Genomic DNA, 21,341 nt, shown 5'->3' with positions numbered 1-21,341 from the left:
TGCCATGTAGTGTGGCGACAAATTATGGCAGCAATCTCATTATGTAAGAGCTCTGATAATAGCCTCTCTGATTATGCCAGGGCTACTACCATAGTAGGGCTTGCAGTTTCAATCCCTACTGTAGCAATTTCCTTATTTTGCCACCTTTCTGCAGATCTGCATACTGGGGCTGGAGGAAGCAGTAAGCGACTCGCAAATCTGAATGTAGGATGGTGTCCCCGACACCATCTGTGATTCGCAAGGGCTTCGCAAATGCCCACCTCATGAATAATCATGAGGTGGGTCGCAATTTGCGACCCCCTTGCGAATGGCGGCCCTCACAGGGATGGTGGCCTGCTGGAGACAGCAGACCACCATGTCTGTGACTGCTTTTCAATAAAGCATTTTTTATTTTTGTAATGCAGCCCGTTTTCCTTAAAGGAAAACAAGATGCATTATAAAAACGAAAAATGAAACTGCCTGCTCTGAAAAAATGTTTACAGTGACATTCACAATGGTTTTGCGAAAGTGTTAGCACCCATTTGAAATGGGTGCAAACTGCGATTGGTTTGCGCCCGCGTTCACGGTCACAAAACAATCTTACATTGCACTGCGAGTCACAATTAGGAAGGGAACACCCCTTCCTAATTGCGAGTCGCAAACCCGTTTTGCGATTCAGTAACCAGGTTACCGAATCGCAAAACTGGGTTTGTGCATCGCAATGTGCTTTTTGCACGTCGCAAACAGCTAAAGTCGCAGTTTGCGACACGCAAAAAGCTACCTACATGTGGGTCTTGGTCCCTAATTAGGTCTAGTGTTAACAAAGACATTTTGTTTTTATTAAACTTCTATTTCTCTCTCTTTCGGCTGGCTTTACTGTGAGTGATCGCATTCTGCTCTTCCACATGGAGCATATTGGCACACAAAGTAGTTTTGTTCAGTGTCAGGAACTACAGTGGCAATCAGTGACGTAACGAAACTGGAGGGTGCCTCTTTGCAAAGAACATGGAGGAGCCCCCTCTCCAGACTCACTCAGGGCAGGTGCTGTGCTGAAGGTGCCCCCTGGAGGGCGGCTGCGGGGCCTTTGTTATGCCACTGGTGGCAACGTGTGCTTTTAGAGTTCAAAAACTTTTTGGGCTTTTTTTGCCAGTGTTTGTTACAATGTTGAGGGCTGGGTAGCTCCCACAACAATAAAGTGTTACAAAAGCCATGTCAAAACAAGACACACATTGATGAAACTAAAAGACTTATAAAAATATGTCAGATCAGTTGGCTTTGTCAGTGTTTGTTTATTTTCATGCTTCCCATAATCGTGTTGAAAATGGTTACACTGATTTTCCATTAGAAATATTTTTGGGAAATACTAGCATGCATCAAGACATTTTACTAAATGACACTTCATTTGCATCTAATCAGAGAGCATTCTGGGAGCTTTATACTTCGCCTCATAGCCTAAACTTTTCAAAAATGTGTATACACGTTTGTTTTTTTTGTACTGGAACCAACGTCAGTAGTGAAGTGTGACCTTAAAACATTTATTTACAGCACTTACCCTAATAATGAAGGCTTTCAAATAATGAACCATAAATACAAGTTCGAACAGCATTGTCTTTTGGAAACACATTACCTCAACTGCACAGAGTTTCACTCTCTGTAAACAGGCAGCCAAAGGGTTTGTGCTGCAGAGGGTTGGGCCTACTTGTCCCAAGGACAAAGTAAACATAAAAACTTGTCGCCCTTGACCCCAAACAGGATCCACATCCCTGGTCACTATATCTTGCTTAGGCTCATGGAGAGGTCTCTCCCAGACCACTTTCACAAGAGGTAGTGGTCCCCTAACAGGATGGCCAAATAGAAGTTCAAAGGGGGAAAACCCTACTCCCTTCTGAGGCATCTCTCTGTAGGCGAAAAGCAGGCATGGCAAAAGGACATCCCATTTCCTTTTGAGTTTTTCAGGGAGCCCCATGATCATGCCCTTCAATGTCTTGTTAAATCTCTCAACAAGACCGTTGGTTTGTGGATGGTATGGTGCGGTGAATTTGTAAGTCACCCCACACTCATTCCACATATGTTTCAGATAAGCTGACATGAAGTTGGTACCTCTGTCAGAAACCACCTCCTTAGGAAATCCCACTCTGGTAAAAATACCAATGAGTGCTTTGGCTACTGCAGGGGCAGTAGTGGACCTAAGGGGAATTGCCTCAGGGTACCTAGTAGCATGAGCCACTACTACTAGCATATACTGATTCCCTGATGCTGTGGGAGGTTCATGTGGGCCCACTATATCCACTCCCACTCTTTCAAAGGGGACCCCCACCACTGGAAGTGGAATGAGGGGGGCCTTGAATGGCCACCTGTCTTACCACTGGCTTGACAGGTGGCACATGAGGCACACAACTCCTTTACCTTCTGGGACCTATTGGGCAAATATAAATGGTTGACTAACCTCTCCCATGTCTTGGTTTGTCCCAAATGCCCAGCAAGGGGAATGTCATGGGCTAAGGTCAGAATGAACTCCCTAAACTCCGGAGGCACAACCACTCTCGTAGTGGCACCAGGTTTGGGATATCTTGCCTCAGTGTAAAGGAGTCCACCTTCCCAATAGATCCTGTGTGTTACACTGACAATTCCTTTTTCTTGTTCAGCAGCTTGCTGTCTGAGGCCTTCAAGAGAGGGACAAGTTTCTTGCCCCTTGCACAGCTGCTCCCTTGAGCGCCCCCCTGGGCCCAAGAGCTCAACCTGGTAAGGTTCTAACTCCATAGGCTCAGTTCTCTCAGGGGCTAGAACTTCTTCCTGAGAAGAGAGACTCTGTTTCTTTTTCTGTGCTGAAGCTGGTTCCCCAGTCTTCTTTCCTTTTCTCTTGGAAGGTTGGGCCATTATTCCAGACTCCAACACTTCTTTTTCACCCTGAGCTCTGCACTGTGCCCTAGTCTTGACACACACCAGTTCAGGGATACCCAGCATGGCTGCATGGGTTTTGAGTTCGAACTTAGCCCATGCTGAGGACTCCAGATAATTTCCAAGCAGACATTCTACTGGTATAGCAGAAGAGACTACCACCTGTTTCAGGCCAGTGACCTCTCCCCATTCTAAGTTACCATAGCCATGGGATGTACTTTAGTCTGATTGTCAGCATTGGTGACTGGATAAGCTTGTCCAGTCAGGTATTGTCCTGGAGAAACCAATTTGTCTGTCACCATAGTGACACTGGCACCTGTATCCCTCAGGGCCTCTACTCTAGTCCCATTAATAAAGAGCTGCTGCCTGTATTTTTGCATGTTAGGCGGCCAGACAGCTAGTGTGGCTAAGTCCACCCCACCCTCAGAGACTAATGTGGCTTCAGTGTGGACCCTGATTTGCTCTGGGCACACTGTTGATCCCACATGGAGACTGGCTATTCCAGTGCTAACTGGAGTAGTAGTTGAAGTAGAACCTTTCTTGGAACAGGCCTTGTCTCCAGTTTGGTGTCCATGCTGATTACAGCTGAGATACCAGGCCTTTTTGGGATCAAAGTTTTTACCCTTGTACCCAAATGAGGATTGTGAAGAGGCTTTGGACCCACCCTCCTGTGCAAGGTTTTGGGGCCCTGCAGAAGACTCTTTACTTTTTCCCTTGGATGTCTCAACACTCTTCCCCTGGGGAGGCTTTATGACCCCTTTCTTTTGGTCACCCCCTGTGGAAGTCTTGGTCACCCTTGTCTTGACCCAGTGGTCTGCCTTCTTTCCCAATTCTTGGGGAGAAATTGGACCTAGGTCTACCAGATGCTGATGCAGTTTATCATTGAAACAATTACTTAAAAGGTGTTCCTTCATAAACAAGCTATACAGCCCTTCATAATAATTTACACAACTGCCATGAATCCAACCATCTAGTGTTTTGACTGAGAAGTCAACAAAATCAACCTAGGTCTGGCTCGAGGATATTTTGAGCCCCCCTGAACCTAATCCTGTACTCCTCAGTTGAGAATCCAAAGCCCTCAATCAGGGTAGCCTTCATGAGGTCATATGATTCTGCATCTTTTCCAGAGAGTGTGAGAAGTCTATCCCTACACTTTCCAGTGAACATTTCCCAAAGGAGAGCACCCCAGTGAGATCTGTTTACTTTTCTGGTTGCACCAGCCCTCTCAAAAGCTGTGAACCATTTGGTGATGTCATCACCATCTTCATATTTTGTCACAATCCCTTTGGGGATTTTTAGCAGGTCAGTATTTTCTCTGACCCTATTTAAGTTGCTGCCACCATTGATGGGAGCTAAACCCATCTCTTGTCTTTCCCTCTCTATGGCTAGGAGCTGTCTCTCCAAAGCCAATCTTTTGACCATCCAGGCTAACAGGAGGTCATCTTCATTGAGGCTGCCCTCAATGCTTCCAGAGTTACTGGAATCCCCTGTGGAAGAACCAGTATCTCTGACTATCACTTGTGGAGTCAGGGTTTGAGGGACCCTGGCCTCCCTAACTAGGACAGGAGGGAGGGAATCATCCTCCTGCTCACTAGTTTCCCCCTCTGTAGGGTTATCCTCAGAGGGGTGGTCTCTTGCAAACTCTTCCAGAAGCTCCTGGAGCTTAACTTTGGTAGGGTGTGAGCCAGTTTTTATATTTTTTAGCTTACAGAGAGTCCTTAGTTCTGACATCCGTAGATGCAGGTAAGAGGTGATGTTGAGTTCCACCACCATCTCTTCTGTGCTGGACATTATTTTTCCCAAAGTTGGGATACTTTTTAAGAATCTAAAACTATTTCTAGAACTTAATACTAACTTTTATAAAACTTTTAAACTCTAAAAGAAATGCTAGCAGGGACTTACACAAGGCCCTACCAGGGCTTCAAACAAATTAGAAAAAAATAGCTCAAATTGCAAAAATCAGGTTCTAATGACAATTTTTGGAATTTAGTAGTGTGATCAGGTATTGGCTGAGTAGTCCAGCAAATGCAAAGTCTTAGACCCCACCGCTGATCCACCAATGTAGGAAGTTGGCTCTGTATATACTATTTCAAAGCAAGAAATAGTGTGCACAGAGTCCAAGCATTCCCCTTAGAGGTAAGATAGTGGCAAAAGTAGATAATTCTAATGCTCTATTTTGTGGTAGTGTGGTCGAGCAGTAGGCTTATCAGAGGGTAGTGTTAAGCATTTGTTGTACACACACGCAATAAATGAGGAACACACACTCAAAGACTTACTCCAGGCCAATAGGTTTTTATATTGAAAAATATATTTTCTTAGTTTATTTTAAGAACCACAGGTTCAAGATTTACATTAAACACTTTAAATGTAAGGTACTTCACTTAGATACTTTAGGAACTTTGAATAAAAGCAATATCATATACAGTCTTTGTAAGAATGGCAATAAGCTATTTTCAAAGTGGACAGTGCAAAAATCAACAGTTCCTGGGGGAGGTAAGTAAAGGTTAGATTAGGAGGTAAGTAAAACACTTACAAGTCTCAGTCCTGGGGCATAGGCAGCCCACCGTTGGGGCTTCAAGGCAACCCCAAAGTTACCACACCATCAGCTCAGGGCCGGTCAGGTGCAGAGGTCAAAGAGGTGCCCAAAACACATAGGCGCCTATGGAGAACAGGGGTGCTCCGGTTCCAGTCTGCCAGCAGGTAAGTACCTGCGTCCTCAGGGGCAGACCAGGGGGGTTTTGTAGAGCACTGGGGGGGGACACAAGTAGGCACACAAAACACACCCTCAGCAGCACAGGGGCGGCCGGGTGCAGTTTGTAAAGCAGGCATCGGGTTTCAGATGGAAAACAATGGAGGGACCCGGGGGCCACTAGCGGTGCAGACAGGCACAGTGGGGGCTTTTCGGGACAGCCACCACCAGGGTGAGGCAGAGGGTCGCCTGGGGGACACTCCTGCATTGAAGTTCGGTTCCTTCCGGTCCTGGGGCTGCGGGTGCAGTGTTGGTTCCAGGCGTCGGGTCCTTTGTTACAGGCAGTCGTGGTCAGGGGAGCCTCTGGATTCTCTCTGCAGGCATCGTTGTGGGGGCTCGTCTCTGGTTACTCACGGGCTCACAGTCGCCGGTGAGTCCTCCTTGAGGTGTTTGCTCTCTGGATCTCGAGCCAGGGGTTTCGGGTGAAGAGTGTGAAGTCTCATGCTTCCGACGGGAAACGTGCAGTCTTTGAAAGTTGCTTCTTTGTTGCAAAGAAGTTGCTGGTTTTGAACAGGGCCGCTCTTCACAGGAGGTTCTTTGTCCTTTAGTCCAGGGCAGTCCTCTGAGGCTTCAGAGGTTGCTGGTCCCTGTCGGATGCGTCGCTGGAGCAGGTTTTCGAAGTTGGACACAGGCCGGTAGGGCTAGGGCCAAAGCAGTTGTCGTCTTCCTCCTTCTCTGCAGGCTTGTAGGTCAGCAGTCCTTCTTGTTTCTTCAGGTTGCAGGAATCTGATTTCCTGGGATCTGGGGAGCCCCTAAATACTGAATTTAGGGGTGTCTTTAGGTCTGGGAGGGCACTAGCCAATGGCAACTGTCCTTGAGGGTGGCTACACCCTCTTTGTGCCTCCTCCCTTTGGGGAGGGGGGCACATCCCTAATCCTATTGGGGGAATCCTCCAAACTCAAGATGGAGGATTTCTCAAGGCAGGGGTCACCTCAGCTCAGGACACCTTAGGGGCTGTTGCGACTGGTGGGTGACTACTCCTTGTTTTTCTCATTATCTCCTCCAGCCTTGCCGCCAAAAGTGGGGGCAGTGGCCGGAGGGGCGGGCATCTCCACTAGCTGGGATGCCCCGAGACACTAACAAAAGGGGTGAGCCTTTGAGGATCACCGCCAGGTGTTACAGTTCCTGCAGGGGGAGGTGAGAAGCACCTCCACCCAGTACAGGCTTTGAACCTGGCCACAGAGTGACAAAGGCACTCTCCCCATGTGGCCAGCAACATGTCTGGTGTGTGGCAGGCTGGCAGAAACTGGTCAGCCTACACTAGAAGTCGGGTAGGTATTCAGGGGGCATCTCTGAGATGCTCTCTGGGTGTATGTTACAATAAATTGCACACTGGCATCAGTGTGCATTTATTGTGCTGAGAAGTTTGATACCAAACTTCCCAGTTTTCAGTGTAGCCATTATGGAACTGTGGAGTTCGTGTTTGACAAACTCCCATACCATATACTCTTATGGCTACCCTGCACTTACAATGTCTAAGGTTTTGCTTAGACACAGTAGGGGCATAGTGCTCATGCACATATGCCCTCACCTGTGGTATAGTGCACCCTGCCTTAGGGCTGTAATGCCTGCTAGAGGGGTGACTTACCTATGCCACAGGCAGTGTGAGGTTGGCATGGCACTCCGAGGGGAGTGCCATGTTGACTTAGTCATTTTCTCCCCACCAGCACTGTAGGGTTATCCTCAGAGGGGTGGTCTCTTGCAAACTCTTCCAGAAGCTCCTGGAGCTTAACTTTGGTAGGGTGTGAGCCAGTTTTTATATTTTTTAGCTTACAGAGAGTCCTTAGTTCTGACATCCGTAGATGCAGGTAAGAGGTGATGTTGAGTTGAGTTGAGTTGAGGGGAGTGCCATGTTGACTTAGTCATTTTCTCCCCACCAGCACACACAAGCTGTGAGGCAGTGTGCATGTGCTGAGTGAGGGGTCCCCAGGGTGGCATAAGACATGCTGCAGCCCTTAGAGACCTTCCCTGGCATCAGGCCCCTTGGTACCAGGGGTACCAGTTACAAGGGACTTACCGGAGTGCCAGGGTTGTGCCAATTGTGGAGACAAAGGTACAGTTTAGGGAAAGAACACTGGTGCTCGGGCCTGGTTAGCAGCGTCCCCGCACACTTTCAAATCATAACTTAGCATCAACAAAGACAAAAAGTCAGGGGGTAACCATGCCAAGGAGGCATTTCCTTACAACATAGATCACACATAAATGCATATATGCAGACAAAGCAACACACCTACATATATCAATTCACGTACCGACTATCACACGAACAAACACCCGCGAATAGGCCACAACCTTATGCAAATACCACTAAGGAGATCCAAGACCGACCACATGGGGAAGGGGCAAAAGTGGAGCTAAGATGCCTTGATGATCTAGAATTATGCCCAGTGTGCAACATACACAGGTATTTAGACCTGAGGCAGGTGGGGCATGGGGTGCTCTTGAAGTATGAGAATGGAGACTGCTTGTGCACATTTCAGTTAAAATCAGTGCTCAAAAGGGCGCTGACCAAGGCAGGGCTCCCAGCAAGCGAGTTTGGTACACACTTGTTCCGGATAGGGGCAGCAACATCGGCTGCCCAACATGGCCTGGCACCGGCAGGCACTAAGGCAATTGGGAGGTGGAGCTCAAACGCCTATAAAGGTTACATCAGAAGGCAACAACCAGGCAAGCACGAGTAGCCCCACCACCCCCTTCCATCCTGCACCGGCAGAGGCGGGGCCTGACACCTCCAGAAGAAAGTAAGAGGGGGGGTAGAATGGCAGGCTGGGGCAAACAAACAAGAACTTTACTTTCCCCCTGGTCACTTCTAAATGCAGGTGTGGTACGTAGAACGGGATGGGTGATTGGACACTCCTTTGTGCAGAGAGCCTTAGTCTGGTGGGACGTAAGAGGTTTCAGGAGGGAGCGACGCCCACAGCGAACAGACGTAGAATGGTTTGGAAATGGGAGCACATGAAGCCTGACGTGGTAATAATACACCTAGGCAGGAATGACTTGGTGCAGCTAGGTAGGAAGGGCCTGCTGGAAAGCATCAGGGGAAACCTCAGTTGGGTAGCGAGGCTGCTGGGCAGTACAATGCTGATATGGTCAGAGATCATCCCCAGGCAGAAATGGAGGGGGGCCAAGTCAGCAGGAGCAATAGACAAATCGAGAAAAGAGCATTTTCGGAAATGGGCTGCTTGGAGGGGGGGGGGGTTTGGGGCGAAGGCCCGCACCCGAAAGGGGGCTCAAGGGGCCGGAGCGGAAACATCTCTGAGGAACGCAAGAAAGCGCACCAAAGAGGTGAGCAAACAAAGGGGGACCAGAAGTGGACCCCCGCTCCTCCTCCCTCACTCCCCTGCCCCCTCGAGCCCTCGGCGCAGGGCAGAAGCGGAAAGGGGGCAAAGTTCAGGATGGCCCAATGGGGGCCAAAGAATCTTTTAGTTTTCCCCCTTCCATGCCCAAAGGGACGGGGGGCTTAAAAAGGGCCTGCCTGGGTCGGAACCCCTCTTTCTTACGTGGGCAGCCAGGCAGCCACGCAAAGGAGACACCCACCCACACCAAACACAAGGTACCCAGGAAGTCGCAGGCTGGGTCAGAAGGGGGTGCAGCGGAGAAGAGCATTAAAGAATGTAAAAGGCCACACCCAACACAGTGGGGTGGCAGGATTACTTACCTTGGGATGCCTCACGGCAGGGTAAAGCAGTCGGGGGAGGTACAAGAAACATGGCACCTGCAGCCCGGGTCTGCCGGTGAGCTGGACACAAGGACTAACCAAGGTAGTGATTTAAGCCTAAAAGAAAAATAGTACCCTCCAACACAAAAGGAATAACGCCAACACCAAGGAGCAAGATACCCAAACGACTAAATGCTTGGATTGATTTATGGCAATTTGATTGATGGGCATGTGATAAGCAGATGTCGGAATTTTATGGGGTTGATAATATGTCAAAAGTGATTTATGACCCAAATGTACAAAATGTAAGCAATGAACTCATGGGCGTTCAATCTCATGGATGACAACGTGTTTTATGGCAATTCAAGGCTAATATTTTGCATACCGTGTGTGATGCGACACAAGGATTTATGGCCCTTATAAAAGTAAGGGCAACCATGCTATAAATCAGTGTTAATAAACTGCGCCATTTCCCAAATCAAGAAACTGATTCATGTGCTATCTTTTAGGATTTTCGGGACTGGGCCTTTGAGGGGGGGGGGGGTTCCTCTTCCTCCACCCAAGTCCTTCTTTCCTACCCTCTCTCACTCGGTGCCGCCTCATCCCACTTTTTCATTTTCTTTAATTAAAAGAAAAGCACATTAGTTGTAGCCACGCCATAGCTCTTCTTTATTTTTATTTGTACCCATACAAAAAAGTCAGTACTCACATAAAAAGTCACAAACGACATGAAACCACGTGATAGCTATGTTTTTGTTTAACCACACCCTACAGCCATTCTGCCCCCTTCCCACTCTATACTACCGGTGTTCCTTAAATACCTTTTACAGGAACATTTCTGGCCAAGCACGCAATTGATTTTCTCAGCTACGAGCCGCACAACAGACATAAGGATAAGCGCCTCCTTTCCGAGTTGGTGATTGAATGTAATTCTCCGGCACAGGAACACAAACTCCGTACCACACTAGCAGGTGGTATTTTCTCTCGCACAAATTGTGCTTGAAGCGCGCACACTGTACATTCTGCCTGTTGCTTGCTTCCTTGCCCCGCAGCTTCTGAGGGAAATTGCGATCGGACCTGCGTCTGAGTGCAGAGGCATTGTGACGTCATGACGCGCATATGGCGCATCATCACTGGTGAATGGTGACGTAATGCTCATACTACAGGCGCGTTGAAACGAGAAGGACCTGGCATAGGAAAGTAAATGATTGCAATCGATAAGGAAGTAGCGCTTCATTTCGCACTTATGCTACACCTTATTGAAAATGTTTCATTCTCCTCACTTTAAGACACGTTACATTTAAACAACATGCATTGACGGAAAGAGTTTTCTGAACCCAGACTTACCCGAGCACAGTAATTGGCAAGCCTTTTGAAATCCGCCTGCAAAATATTTCCAAAGAAGGGCAGGGAGGTGGGTCCGGGTGGGTAGCGGCTCCAACTCCTCCGGCGCTTCATGAAATCAAAGAACAGAGCAAAGACGGTGAAGAAAAGAGCCAGCATCGTCAGGAAGGTACCCGAGGGCAGGAGGGACCAGGGCGCTGAGAGCAGACTCATGCTTGCTCCTTCTGACTCGCTACGAAATGTAATGTATCTGTCTCTCGTGTCCACTCTTCTCGCTCTGTGTTTTAAAGTTCGGTGCTTGTTTTGAATTTAGTAAAGCATCAACATACCAGCACAGTCTGCTCTCACTCTCCGTCTCTCTCCTTCTTACTTGTCTGCACGAGCTCTTGCCTTCACCACGTCTGTGTAAGTTTCTCTTTTAGTGTCTGTCTTGCAATGTGTCCTTTGCCAGTTCCTACCGCCCCTCTTTACCTCACTTCCACGCTTTCATCTCTTATTCTCGCTTTTCCTAGCTCCACCCAATTACATACAGTTTCCTTCTGCACCTCCCCCAGCTCCTGCCTTTAAATGCAGCTTCTATCTTCCAGCCTCTTCTCTCCCCCACTCGCCTCTCTTGTCTCCTCCCAGGTGTAGCCACCACCTGTCAGCCTTCTCTCTCCTGTCCTCGGCTCACCTCACTGTCCTCAATTTCTACCCGGCTTCGACCAATCACTCTGCTCTCCTCTGTTTATCTTTGTGTTTCTCCAATCATGTGATCTTTTGGACTCACAGCTTCCCTTCTCATTGGACACAAAAGAAAAGGTGGGAGGGAGTTAATGTAGAGCAGCTGAGTCAGTAAAAGTTTCTGGCAGCTCCTGATGTTGGTGATCCAAGCAATGACATAGCCAATAGGTAGGGCCACTGAAATTATACAGTGGGGTGGTCCAAATTATGCGGCAGACTTGAGTAAATTATGCACCAAAATAAGGCAAATTATGCGGCATATTGTGGCACATACTGTGATAGTATTACTTCTCTATTCTGTCATTATTACTTGTTAACACCATTTGTCTTCCTAACACTGTCTGTATTCGTTGCACCTCAGTGCTACTAGTTTAGCAGCCAAACATAGCAATAAGTAACAGAAAGTTGACCAGTCAACTTTGCAAAGGGCCTTCCACTGCGCAATAACACTCGTCGCTGCGTTCTAGTCACTTGAACTGTTTGAGCTAGAAACCATTTTTTGGGGTTAAAATCTGCAGATTATACATCAGAAAATGGATTATGTGACAAATGCAGCCAATGGATTATTATTCGTAAACACAGCAACCACACAAACGCATAATTTCAATGGACCTGCCAATAGGTTCGGTTTTTGTATGCCTGAATATGTCGACATAGATCACACATAAATGCATATATGCAGACAAAGCAACAAACCTACAGATATATATCATCAGCGACCCTTGACCCAAGGGTAGGTCGCTCCCCCTGCAGCTCCTCCAGGTTCCTGAGACCGCCCAGCTACCTCGCAGTAAGTACCCCCCACCTCCCAGCCCCTCGCCCTGCCCCGCGCTACTCACCCTCTCTCCTGCTTCTTTTCTTCTTCTCTGTTCTTCCTCCTCGCTCCTCTTCTGTAATCTTCTTCTGTACTCTTCTTTCGCTCCTGCTCCCCGTCTTCTCTCTTCATCTGTGTGCTTCTCAGCCTCTCCTCTGCACCGCGACCTGCGTGTGCCTCTTCTTCTCTGTCCCTCTTCTGGGCTCCTTCCTCTGCCGCTCGCCGCCCCTCTTCTTCTTCATCTGTATTCTTCTGTCTTCTGCGCTCCTCTTCTTCACCTTCATCTGTACTCTTCTGTGCTCCTCTTCTTCACCTTCATCTGTATTTCTCTGTCTTCTGCGCCCCTCTTCTTCTTTATCTTCTTCTGCAGTCTTCTGTCTTCTGCTCTTTGTCTCCTGTACCTTCTTCTGTGGTCTTCTGTCTTCTGTTCTTCGTCCTCTGTACCTTCTTCTGTGGTCTTTCGTCTTCTGTCTTCTGTCTCCTGTTCTTCTGTCTTCTGCTCTTCATCTTCTGTTCTTCTGCTTCTTTCTTCTGCTCTTCATCTTCTGTCTTCTGTTCTTCTGCTTCTTCATCCTCCGTCTTCTGCTCTTCCCACGCCTGCCCTCCTGCTCCTGTCTCATCTCTCTCCCTCACTCGCCTCCCCCTCTGTATCACCCCTATCTACCCCGTTCGCTATCTGCCTCCCTCACTCCTCCTATCTACCAATCTACCTATCTCTCTATCTCACTATCTATCTCCCTCACTCACCACCTCCTCCTATATACCTATTTTCTCTATCTTTCCCCCACAGTCGCCACCCCCTCTGTTACCACCCCTATCTTCCTATCCTTTCACTCTACCTCTCACCCTCACCCACCTCTACAACCCCCCCTCCCCTATCTTCCCAACCTTACTCCTATCTCTCTCCCTAAACTCCTAAACTTCCTAAAACTCACCCCCACCACCCTTAAACCCCCCTCCCCCGCTCTTCTCCCTCTACCTGTCCCACCCTCCCTTCCGCTTTCCCGCCGCCACCTCCTGCACGCCCCCGCCCCCCAGCTCCCATTCGCCCCCAGCTGACGCCTCCCCCCCCTCCTCCCTCTTATGGCGGGCGCGCCAGAGGCAAGCCCGTCTGCGCCCGTCCGTGCCTGGCCCGCGCCCAGCGCCACGACCCCTGTTCCCCAGATCTCCCAAACCCCGCTGCTCCGCTGCAACCCCACCACCCTCCACGCCCTCAACCCAGGGCGCTCCAACACCTGCTTCCAAGCTCACCCCAAACGCACCCATGGACCCTTCACCTGCCACTCCTGCAAACGCATCTTCCACCACGCAACTACCACAACCACCAGCCCACGCATCATCAACCACCTCAAGTACATCCTGGTCAACGCTCGATCCATCCACAAGCACGCCGTTGAACTCTGGGACCTCCTGGACTCCACAGCACCGGACGTCGCCTTCATCACGGAGACCTGGATGAACGCCTCCTCGGCCCCTGACATCGCCACTGCCATCCCCGAAGGCTACAAGATTTCCAGGAAAGACCGCACCAACCAAGTAGGAGGAGGAATCGCCATCGTCTTCAAAGACTCCATCAGCGTCACCACCTCCACCGAAGACACCCCCCTCGCCGCTGAACACCTGCATTTCCAGATTCGCACCGACCCCAGGACAACCCTCAGAGGATCCCTCGTCTACCGCCCCCCCGGACCGCGCACCCCTTTCAGCGACTCCATCGCCGACTTCGTCTCCCCGCACGCCCTCGCCGGACTACATCCTCCTAGGCGACCTCACCTTCCATCTGGAACAGAACAACGACCCCAACACCACCGCTCTGCTCGCCAACCTCGCCAACCTCGGCCTCAAGCAACTGGTGAACACCGCCACCCACATCGCCGGACACACGCTTGACCCCATCTTCTCCGCCAGCAAACACGTCTCCTTCAGCCACGCCTCCGCTCTACACTGGACCGACCACAGCTGTGTCCACTTCACATTCCGACGCGAGACCCGCCACCTCCGCACTCAACCCATCCCTCGTCGACAGGGGAACAAAATCCCCGAGGAACAACTCTTCTCCGCACTCACCGTCAACCAACCTACCCTCACCACCGACCCCAAAGACGCAGCCCTCAGCCTCTCGAACTGGATCTCCAACTGCGCAGACAACCTTGCTCCCCTCAGACGCACGCATTGGTGACACCCTTAAGGAATCGAAGAAAACCTGTCGCGCCCACAAGAAGGCCTGGCGCAAGGACCACACCGCCGACAACATGACCGCCCTAAAAAACGCAACCCGCGAACACCACCACCTGATCCGCGCAGCCAAAAGGAATTTTTTCACCGACAGACTGGACAAAAACAGCCACAACAGCAGAGAACTTTTCAGCATCGTTAAAGAGTTCTCCAACCCGAACGCCAACGCCAACGCCGTCACGCCCTCACAAGACCTGTGCAACTCCCTCGCCACCTTCTTCCATCGCAAGATCACTGACCTCCACGACAGCTTCGGACACCAGACCCAACCAAGCATCACCGAACCCACACCCCCGGCCATCACCCTCAATGCCTGGACCCACATCAACACTGAAGAAACCAAAACCACCATGAACTCTATCCACTCCGGCGCCCCATCGGGCCCCTGCCCTCACTTCATCTTCAATATAGCCGACGACATCATCGCCCCGCACCTCCAGGCCATCATCAACTCTTCATTTTCTTCTGCTACCTTCCCCGAAAGCTGGAAACACGCCGAAGTCAACGCCCTACTAAAGAAACCTACGGCTGACCCAAGCGACCTGAAAAACTTCCGCCCCATCTCGCTCCTCCCCTTCCCTGCCAAGGTAATAGAGAAGACCGCCAACAAACAGCTTACCAACTTCCTGGAAGACAACAACCTTCTCGACCCTTTACAAACCGGATTCCGAACCAACCACAGCACTGAAACCGCCCTCATCTCAGTCTCAGACGACATCAGAACCCTGATGGACAACGGTGAAACAGTCGCCCTCATCCTCCTCGACCTCTCGGCTGCCTTCGACACCGTCTGTCACCGCACCCTAATAACCTGCCTCCGCTCCACCGGGATCCAAGGCCAGGCCCTGGACTGGATCGCCTCCTTCCTCTCAAACCGCTCTCAAAGAGTTTACCTCCCACCTTTTCGCTCAGACCCCACCGAGATCATCTGCGGCGTTCCTCAAGGCTCCTCGCTCAGCCCGACACTCTTCAATGTCTACATGAGCCCCCTCGCCGACATCGTACGCAAGCACAACATCATCATCACCTCCTACGCCGACGACACCCAACTTATACTCTCCCTCACCAAGGACCCCGCCAGCGCTAAGACCAACCTACAAGACGGCATGAAGGACGTCGCAGATTGGATGAGGCTCAGCCACCTAAAGCTGAACTCTGACAAAACGGAAGTCCTCATCCTCGGCAACACCCCGACCGCATGGGACGACTCCTGGTGGCCCACGGCCCTTGGCACCGCACCGACCCCCTCAGACCACGCCCGCAACCTCGGCTTCATCTTGGACCCTCTTCTCACCATGACCAAACAAGTCAACGCCGTGTCCTCCGCCTGCTTCCTCACCCTCCGCATGCTCCGCAAGATCTTCCGCTGGATCCCCGCCGACACCAGAAAAACCGTGACCCACGCCCTCGACACGAGCCGCCTGGACTACGGCAACACCCTCTATGCTGGGACCACCGCTAAACTCCAAAAACGCCTGCAACGTATTCAAAACGCCTCGGCCCGCCTCATCCTCGACGTACCCCGCAACAGCCACATCTCCGCACACCTGAGACACCTGCATTGGCTCCCAGTCAGCAAAAGGATCACCTTCCGACTTCTCACCCACGCACACAAAGCCCTCCACAACAAGGGACCGGAATACCTCAACCGTCGCCTCAGCTTCTACGCCCCCACCCGTCCCCTCCGTTCCTCTGGCCTCGCGCTCACTGCCATCCCTCGCATCCGCCGCTCCACGGCGGGTGGGAGGTCCTTCTCCTACCTGGCAGCCAAGACCTGGAACACCCTCCCCACCAGCCTCAGGACCACCCAGGACCACTCCGCATTCAGGAGACTCCTCAAGACCTGGCTTTTCGAGCAGCAGTAACCCCCCCTCCCCCCTAGCGCCTTGAGACCCGCACGGGTGACTAGCACGCTTTATAAATGTTAATGATTTTGAATTCATGTACAGACTATCACACTAACAAACACCCTTGCAGACATGGGATGATAAATGAATTATGTACCCATTCACACCTTCCTACAGTCATCCTTGCATAATTTTGTGCCTGGAGGCACCATGCATTCAAGAATTGTTGCAGGACAGGGGTCGAGGACAGAAGTATTGCCTGAAGACTGTGCACCCATTGCAGCAGTTTTGGGGAGCATAAAATGCTCCATTCGGGCAGGCACAACCAGTGCCCCAACATCTCACCCCTCTGACCTCACACAGCGGCGCCTAATGCCCTTGCCACCTGTTTGGACCAGACGGGGCATATGTGCATTGTTTTCACTGAAATGGTGAAATACTGCAGGGTAAATCACCCGGATAATCTGGGTGCGAGCAGTTATTCCCTATTTCAGCTTAAAAACTTATAATGGTTGGAATTTGCAGAGAAGATTTCGGCCGATAAATGTAATTCCTGCCTCTCGGTATCTTCCCTGCAAAGCCGGGTCAGCTAATCATGAGGGCCTCAGTATCTAGTCCTGAAAAACAAAGGTGATGCTTGGAATGTTAATAAGTCTCAGCCACTGGCAATCACTTGGATCTTAACCCCTTCGCTGCCAGGCCTTTTCCCCCTCCTGTGCCAGGCCTTTTTTTGCCTATTTGGGGCAGTTCGCGCTTAGGCCCTCATAACTTTTTGTCCACATAAGCTAACCAAGCCAAATTTGCGTCCTTTTTTTCCAACATCCTAGGGATTCTAGAGGTACCCAGACTTTGTTGGTTCCCTTGAAGGAGGCCAAGAAATTGACCAAAATACAGTGAAAATTTCGTTTTTTTCAAAAAAAATTGAAAAAGTGGCTGCAGAAGAAGGCTTGTGCTTTTTCCCCTGAAAATGGCATCAACAAAGGGTTTGCGGTGCTAAACTCAGCAGCTTCCCAGCTTTCAGGAACAGGCAGACTTGAATCAGAAAACCCAATTTTTCAACACAATTTTGGCATTTTACTGGGGCATACCCCATTTGTGCAATTTTTTGTGCTTTCAGCCTCCTTCCAGTCAGTGACAGGAATGGTCATGAAACCAATGCTGGATCCCAGAAACCTAAACATTTCTGAAAAGTAGACAAAATTCTGAATTCAGCAAGGGGTCATTTGTGTAGATCCTACAAGGGTTTCCTACAGAAAATAACAGCTGAAAAAGAAAAATATTGAAATTGAGGTGAAAAAACCATCAATTTTTCTCTACGTTTTACTCTGTAACTTTTCCCTGCAATGTCAGATTATCGAAAGCAATATACCGTTACGTCTGCTGGACTCCTCTGGTTGCGGGGATATATAGGGCTTGTAGGTTCATCAAGAACCCGAGGAACCCAGAGCCAATAAATGAGCTGCACCCTGCAGTGCGTTTTCATTCTATACCGGGTATACAGCAATTAATTTGCTGAAATATAAGGAGTAAAAAATTGCTATCAAGAAAACCTTTGCATTTCCAAAAAGGGCACAAGATAAGGTGTTGAGGAGCAGTGGTTATTTGCACATCTCTGAATTCCGGGGTGACCATAGTAGCACGTGAATTACAGGGAATTTCTCAAATAGATGTCTTTTTTACACTCACTCCTATATTTGGAAGGAAAAAATGTAGAGAAAGACAAGGGGCAATAGTACTTGTTTTGCTAATCTATGTTCCCCCAAGTCTCCCGATAAAAATGGTACCTCACTTGTGTGGGTAGGCCTAGCACCCGCGACAGGATATGCCCCAAAACACAACGTGGACACATCACAGAAAACAGAGCTGTTTTTAGCAAAGTGACTACCTGTAGATTTTGGCCTCTAGCTCAGCCGCCACCTAGGGAAACCTACCAAACCTGTGCATTTCTGAAAACTAGAGACCTAGGGGAATCCAAGGAGGGGTGACTTGTGTGGCTCGGACCAGGTTCTGTTACCCAGAATCCTTTGCAAACCTCAAAATTTGGCTAAAAAAACACATGTTCCTCACATTTCTGTGGCAGAAAGTTCTGGAATCTGAGAGGAGCCACAAATTTCCTTCCACCCAGCGTTCCCCCACGTCTCCCGATAAAAATGATACCTCACTTGTGTGGGTAGGCCTAGCACCCGCGACAGGATATGCCCCAAAACACAACGTGGACACATCACAGAAAACAGAGCTGTTTTTAGCAAAGTGACTACCTGTAGATTTTGGCCTCTAGCTCAGCCGCCACCTAGGGAAACCTACCAAACCTGTGCATTTCTGAAAACTAGAGACCTAGGGAAATCCAAGGAGGGGTGACTTGTGTGGCTCGGACCAGGTTCTGTTACCCAGAATCCTTTGCAAACCTCAAAATTTGGCTAAAAAAACACATGTTCCTCACATTTCTGTGGCAGAAAGTTCTGGAATCTGAGAGGAGCCACAAATTTCCTTCCACCCAGCGTTCCCCCACGTCTCCCGATAAAAATGATACCTCACTTGTGTGGGTAGGCCTAGCGCCCGCGACAGGATATACCCCAAAACACAACGTGGACATATCACAGAAAACAGAGCTGTTTTTAGCAAAGTGACTACCTGTAGATTTTGGCCTCTAGCTCAGCCGCCACCTAGGGAAACCTACCAAACCTGTGCATTTCTGAAAACTAGAGACCTAGGGGAATCCAAGGAGGGGTGACTTGCGGGGCTCGGACCAGGTTCTGTTACCCAGAATCCTTTGCAAACCTCAAAATTTGGCTAAAAAAACACATGTTCCTCACATTTCTGTGGCAGAAAGTTCTGGAATCTGAGAGGAGCCACAAATTTCCTTCCACCCAGCGTTCCCCCACGTCTCCCGATAAAAATGATACCTCACTTGTGTGGGTAGGCCTAGCGCCCGCGACAGGATATGCCCCAAAACACAACGTGGACATATCACAGAAAACAGAGCTGTTTTTAGCAAAGTGACTACCTGTAGATTTTGGCCTCTAGCTCAGCCGCCACCTAGGGAAACCTACCAAACCTGTGCATTTCTGAAAACTAGAGACCTAGGGGAATCCAAGGAGGGGTGACTTGCGGGGCTCGGACCAGGTTCTGTTACCCAGAATCCTTTGCAAATCTCAAAATTTGGCTAAAAAAACACATGTTCCTCACATTTCTGTGGCAGAAAGTTCTGGAATCTGAGAGGAGCCACAAATTTCCTTCCACCCAGCGTTCCCCCACGTCTCCCGATAAAAATGATACCTCACTTGTGTGGGTAGGCCTAGCGCCCGCGACAGGATATGCCCCAAAACACAACGTGGACATATCACAGAAAACAGAGCTGTTTTTAGCAAAGTGACTACCTGTAGATTTTGGCCTCTAGCTCAGCCGCCACCTAGGGAAACCTACCAAACCTGTGCATTTCTGAAAACTAGAGACCTAGGGGAATCCAAGGAGGGGTGACTTGCGGGGCTCGGACCAGGTTCTGTTACCCAGAATCCTTTGCAAACCTCAAAATTTGGCTAAAAAAACACATGTTCCTCACATTTCTGTGGCAGAAAGTTCTGGAATCTGAGAGGAGCCACAAATTTCCTTCCACCCAGCGTTCCCCCACGTCTCCCGATAAAAATGATACCTCACTTGTGTGGGTAGGCCTAGCGCCCGCGACAGGATATGCCCCAAAACACAACGTGGACATATCACAGAAAACAGAGCTGTTTTTAGCAAAGTGACTACCTGTAGATTTTGGCCTCTAGCTCAGCCGCCACCTAGGGAAACCTACCAAACCTGTGCATTTCTGAAAACTAGAGACCTAGGGGAATCCAAGGAGGGGTGACTTGCGGGGCTCGGACCAGGTTCTGTTACCCAGAATCCTTTGCAAATCTCAAAATTTGGCTAAAAAAACACATGTTCCTCACATTTCTGTGGCAGAAAGTTCTGGAATCTGAGAGGAGCCACAAATTTCCTTCCACCCAGCGTTCCCCCACGTCTCCCGATAAAAATGATACCTCACTTGTGTGGGTAGGCCTAGCGCCCGCGACAGGATATGCCCCAAAACACAACGTGGACATATCACAGAAATCAGAGCTGTTTTTAGCAAAGTGACTACCTGTAGATTTTGGCCTCTAGCTCAGCCGGCACCTAGGGAAACCTACCAAACCTGTACATTTCTGAAAACTAGAGACCTAGGGGAATCCAAGGAGGGGTGACTTGTGTGGCTCGGACCAGGTTCTGTTACCCAGAATCCTTTGCAAACCTCAAAATTTGGCTAAAAAAACACATGTTCCTCACATTTCTGTGGCAGAAAGTTCTGGAATCTGAGAGGAGCCACAAATTTCCTTCCACCCAGCGTTCCCCCACGTCTCCCGATAAAAATGATACCTCACTTGTGTGGGTAGGCCTAGCGCCCGCGACAGGATATGCCCCAAAACACAACGTGGACACATCACAGAAAACAGAGCTGTTTTTAGCAAAGTGACTACCTGGAGATTTTGGCCTCTAGCTCAGCCGCCACCTAGGGAAACCTACCAAACCTGTACATTTCTGAAAACTAGAGACATAGGGGAATCCAAGGAGGGGTGACTTGTGTGGCTCGGACCAGGTTCTGTTACCCAGAATCCTTTGCAAACCTCAAAATTTGGCTAAAAAAACACATGTCCCTCACATTTCTGTGGCAGAAAGTTCTGGAATCTGAGAGGAGCTACAAATTTCCTTCCACCCAGCGTTCCCCCAAGTCTCCCGATAAAAATGATACCTCACTTGCGTGGGTAGGCCTAGCGCCGGCGACAGGAAACACCCCAAAGCGCAACGTGGACACATCCTAAATTTTGGAAAAAAACAGAGGTGTTTTTTGCAAAGTGCCTACCTGTAGATTTTGGCCTCTAGCTCAGCCGGCACCTAGGGAAACCTACCAAACCTGTGCATTTCTGAAAACTAGAGACCTAGGGGAATCCAAGGAGGGGTGACTTGCGGGGCTCGGACCAGGTTCTGTTACCCAGAATCCTTTGCAAACCTCAAAATTTGGCTAAAAATACACATGTTACTCACATTTCTGTGGCAGAAAGTTCTGGAATCTGAGAG

The 21,341-nt window shown here is 49.6% G+C and overlaps 1 protein-coding gene across 2 annotated transcripts in view; it reads right to left on the bottom strand.

Annotated features, from left to right (window-relative positions):
* Window positions 1-21,341, bottom strand: part of LOC138292691 (cytochrome P450 2D17-like) — a 327,621-nt gene that overhangs the window by 285,740 nt on the left and 20,540 nt on the right. The window contains exon 1 of one of the 2 annotated variants that reach the window (XM_069231414.1): window positions 10,632-11,292. The exons of the other annotated variant lie outside the window; for it this stretch is intronic. Within the exon in view, the coding sequence (XP_069087515.1) occupies window positions 10,632-10,841 (210 nt within the window). The 5' untranslated portion in view covers window positions 10,842-11,292. Of the gene's footprint in view, window positions 1-10,631; window positions 11,293-21,341 lie in introns of those variants that run through there. 2 annotated transcript variants of the gene reach the window in all.

This window comes from Pleurodeles waltl, chromosome 4_2 (assembly GCF_031143425.1).
Source record: "Pleurodeles waltl isolate 20211129_DDA chromosome 4_2, aPleWal1.hap1.20221129, whole genome shotgun sequence".
In the NCBI taxonomy this organism is placed as follows: domain Eukaryota; kingdom Metazoa; phylum Chordata; class Amphibia; order Caudata; family Salamandridae; genus Pleurodeles; species Pleurodeles waltl.
The sequence above is the reverse complement of the archived record's forward strand: the minus strand, read 5'-3'. Positions and strand labels throughout refer to the sequence as shown.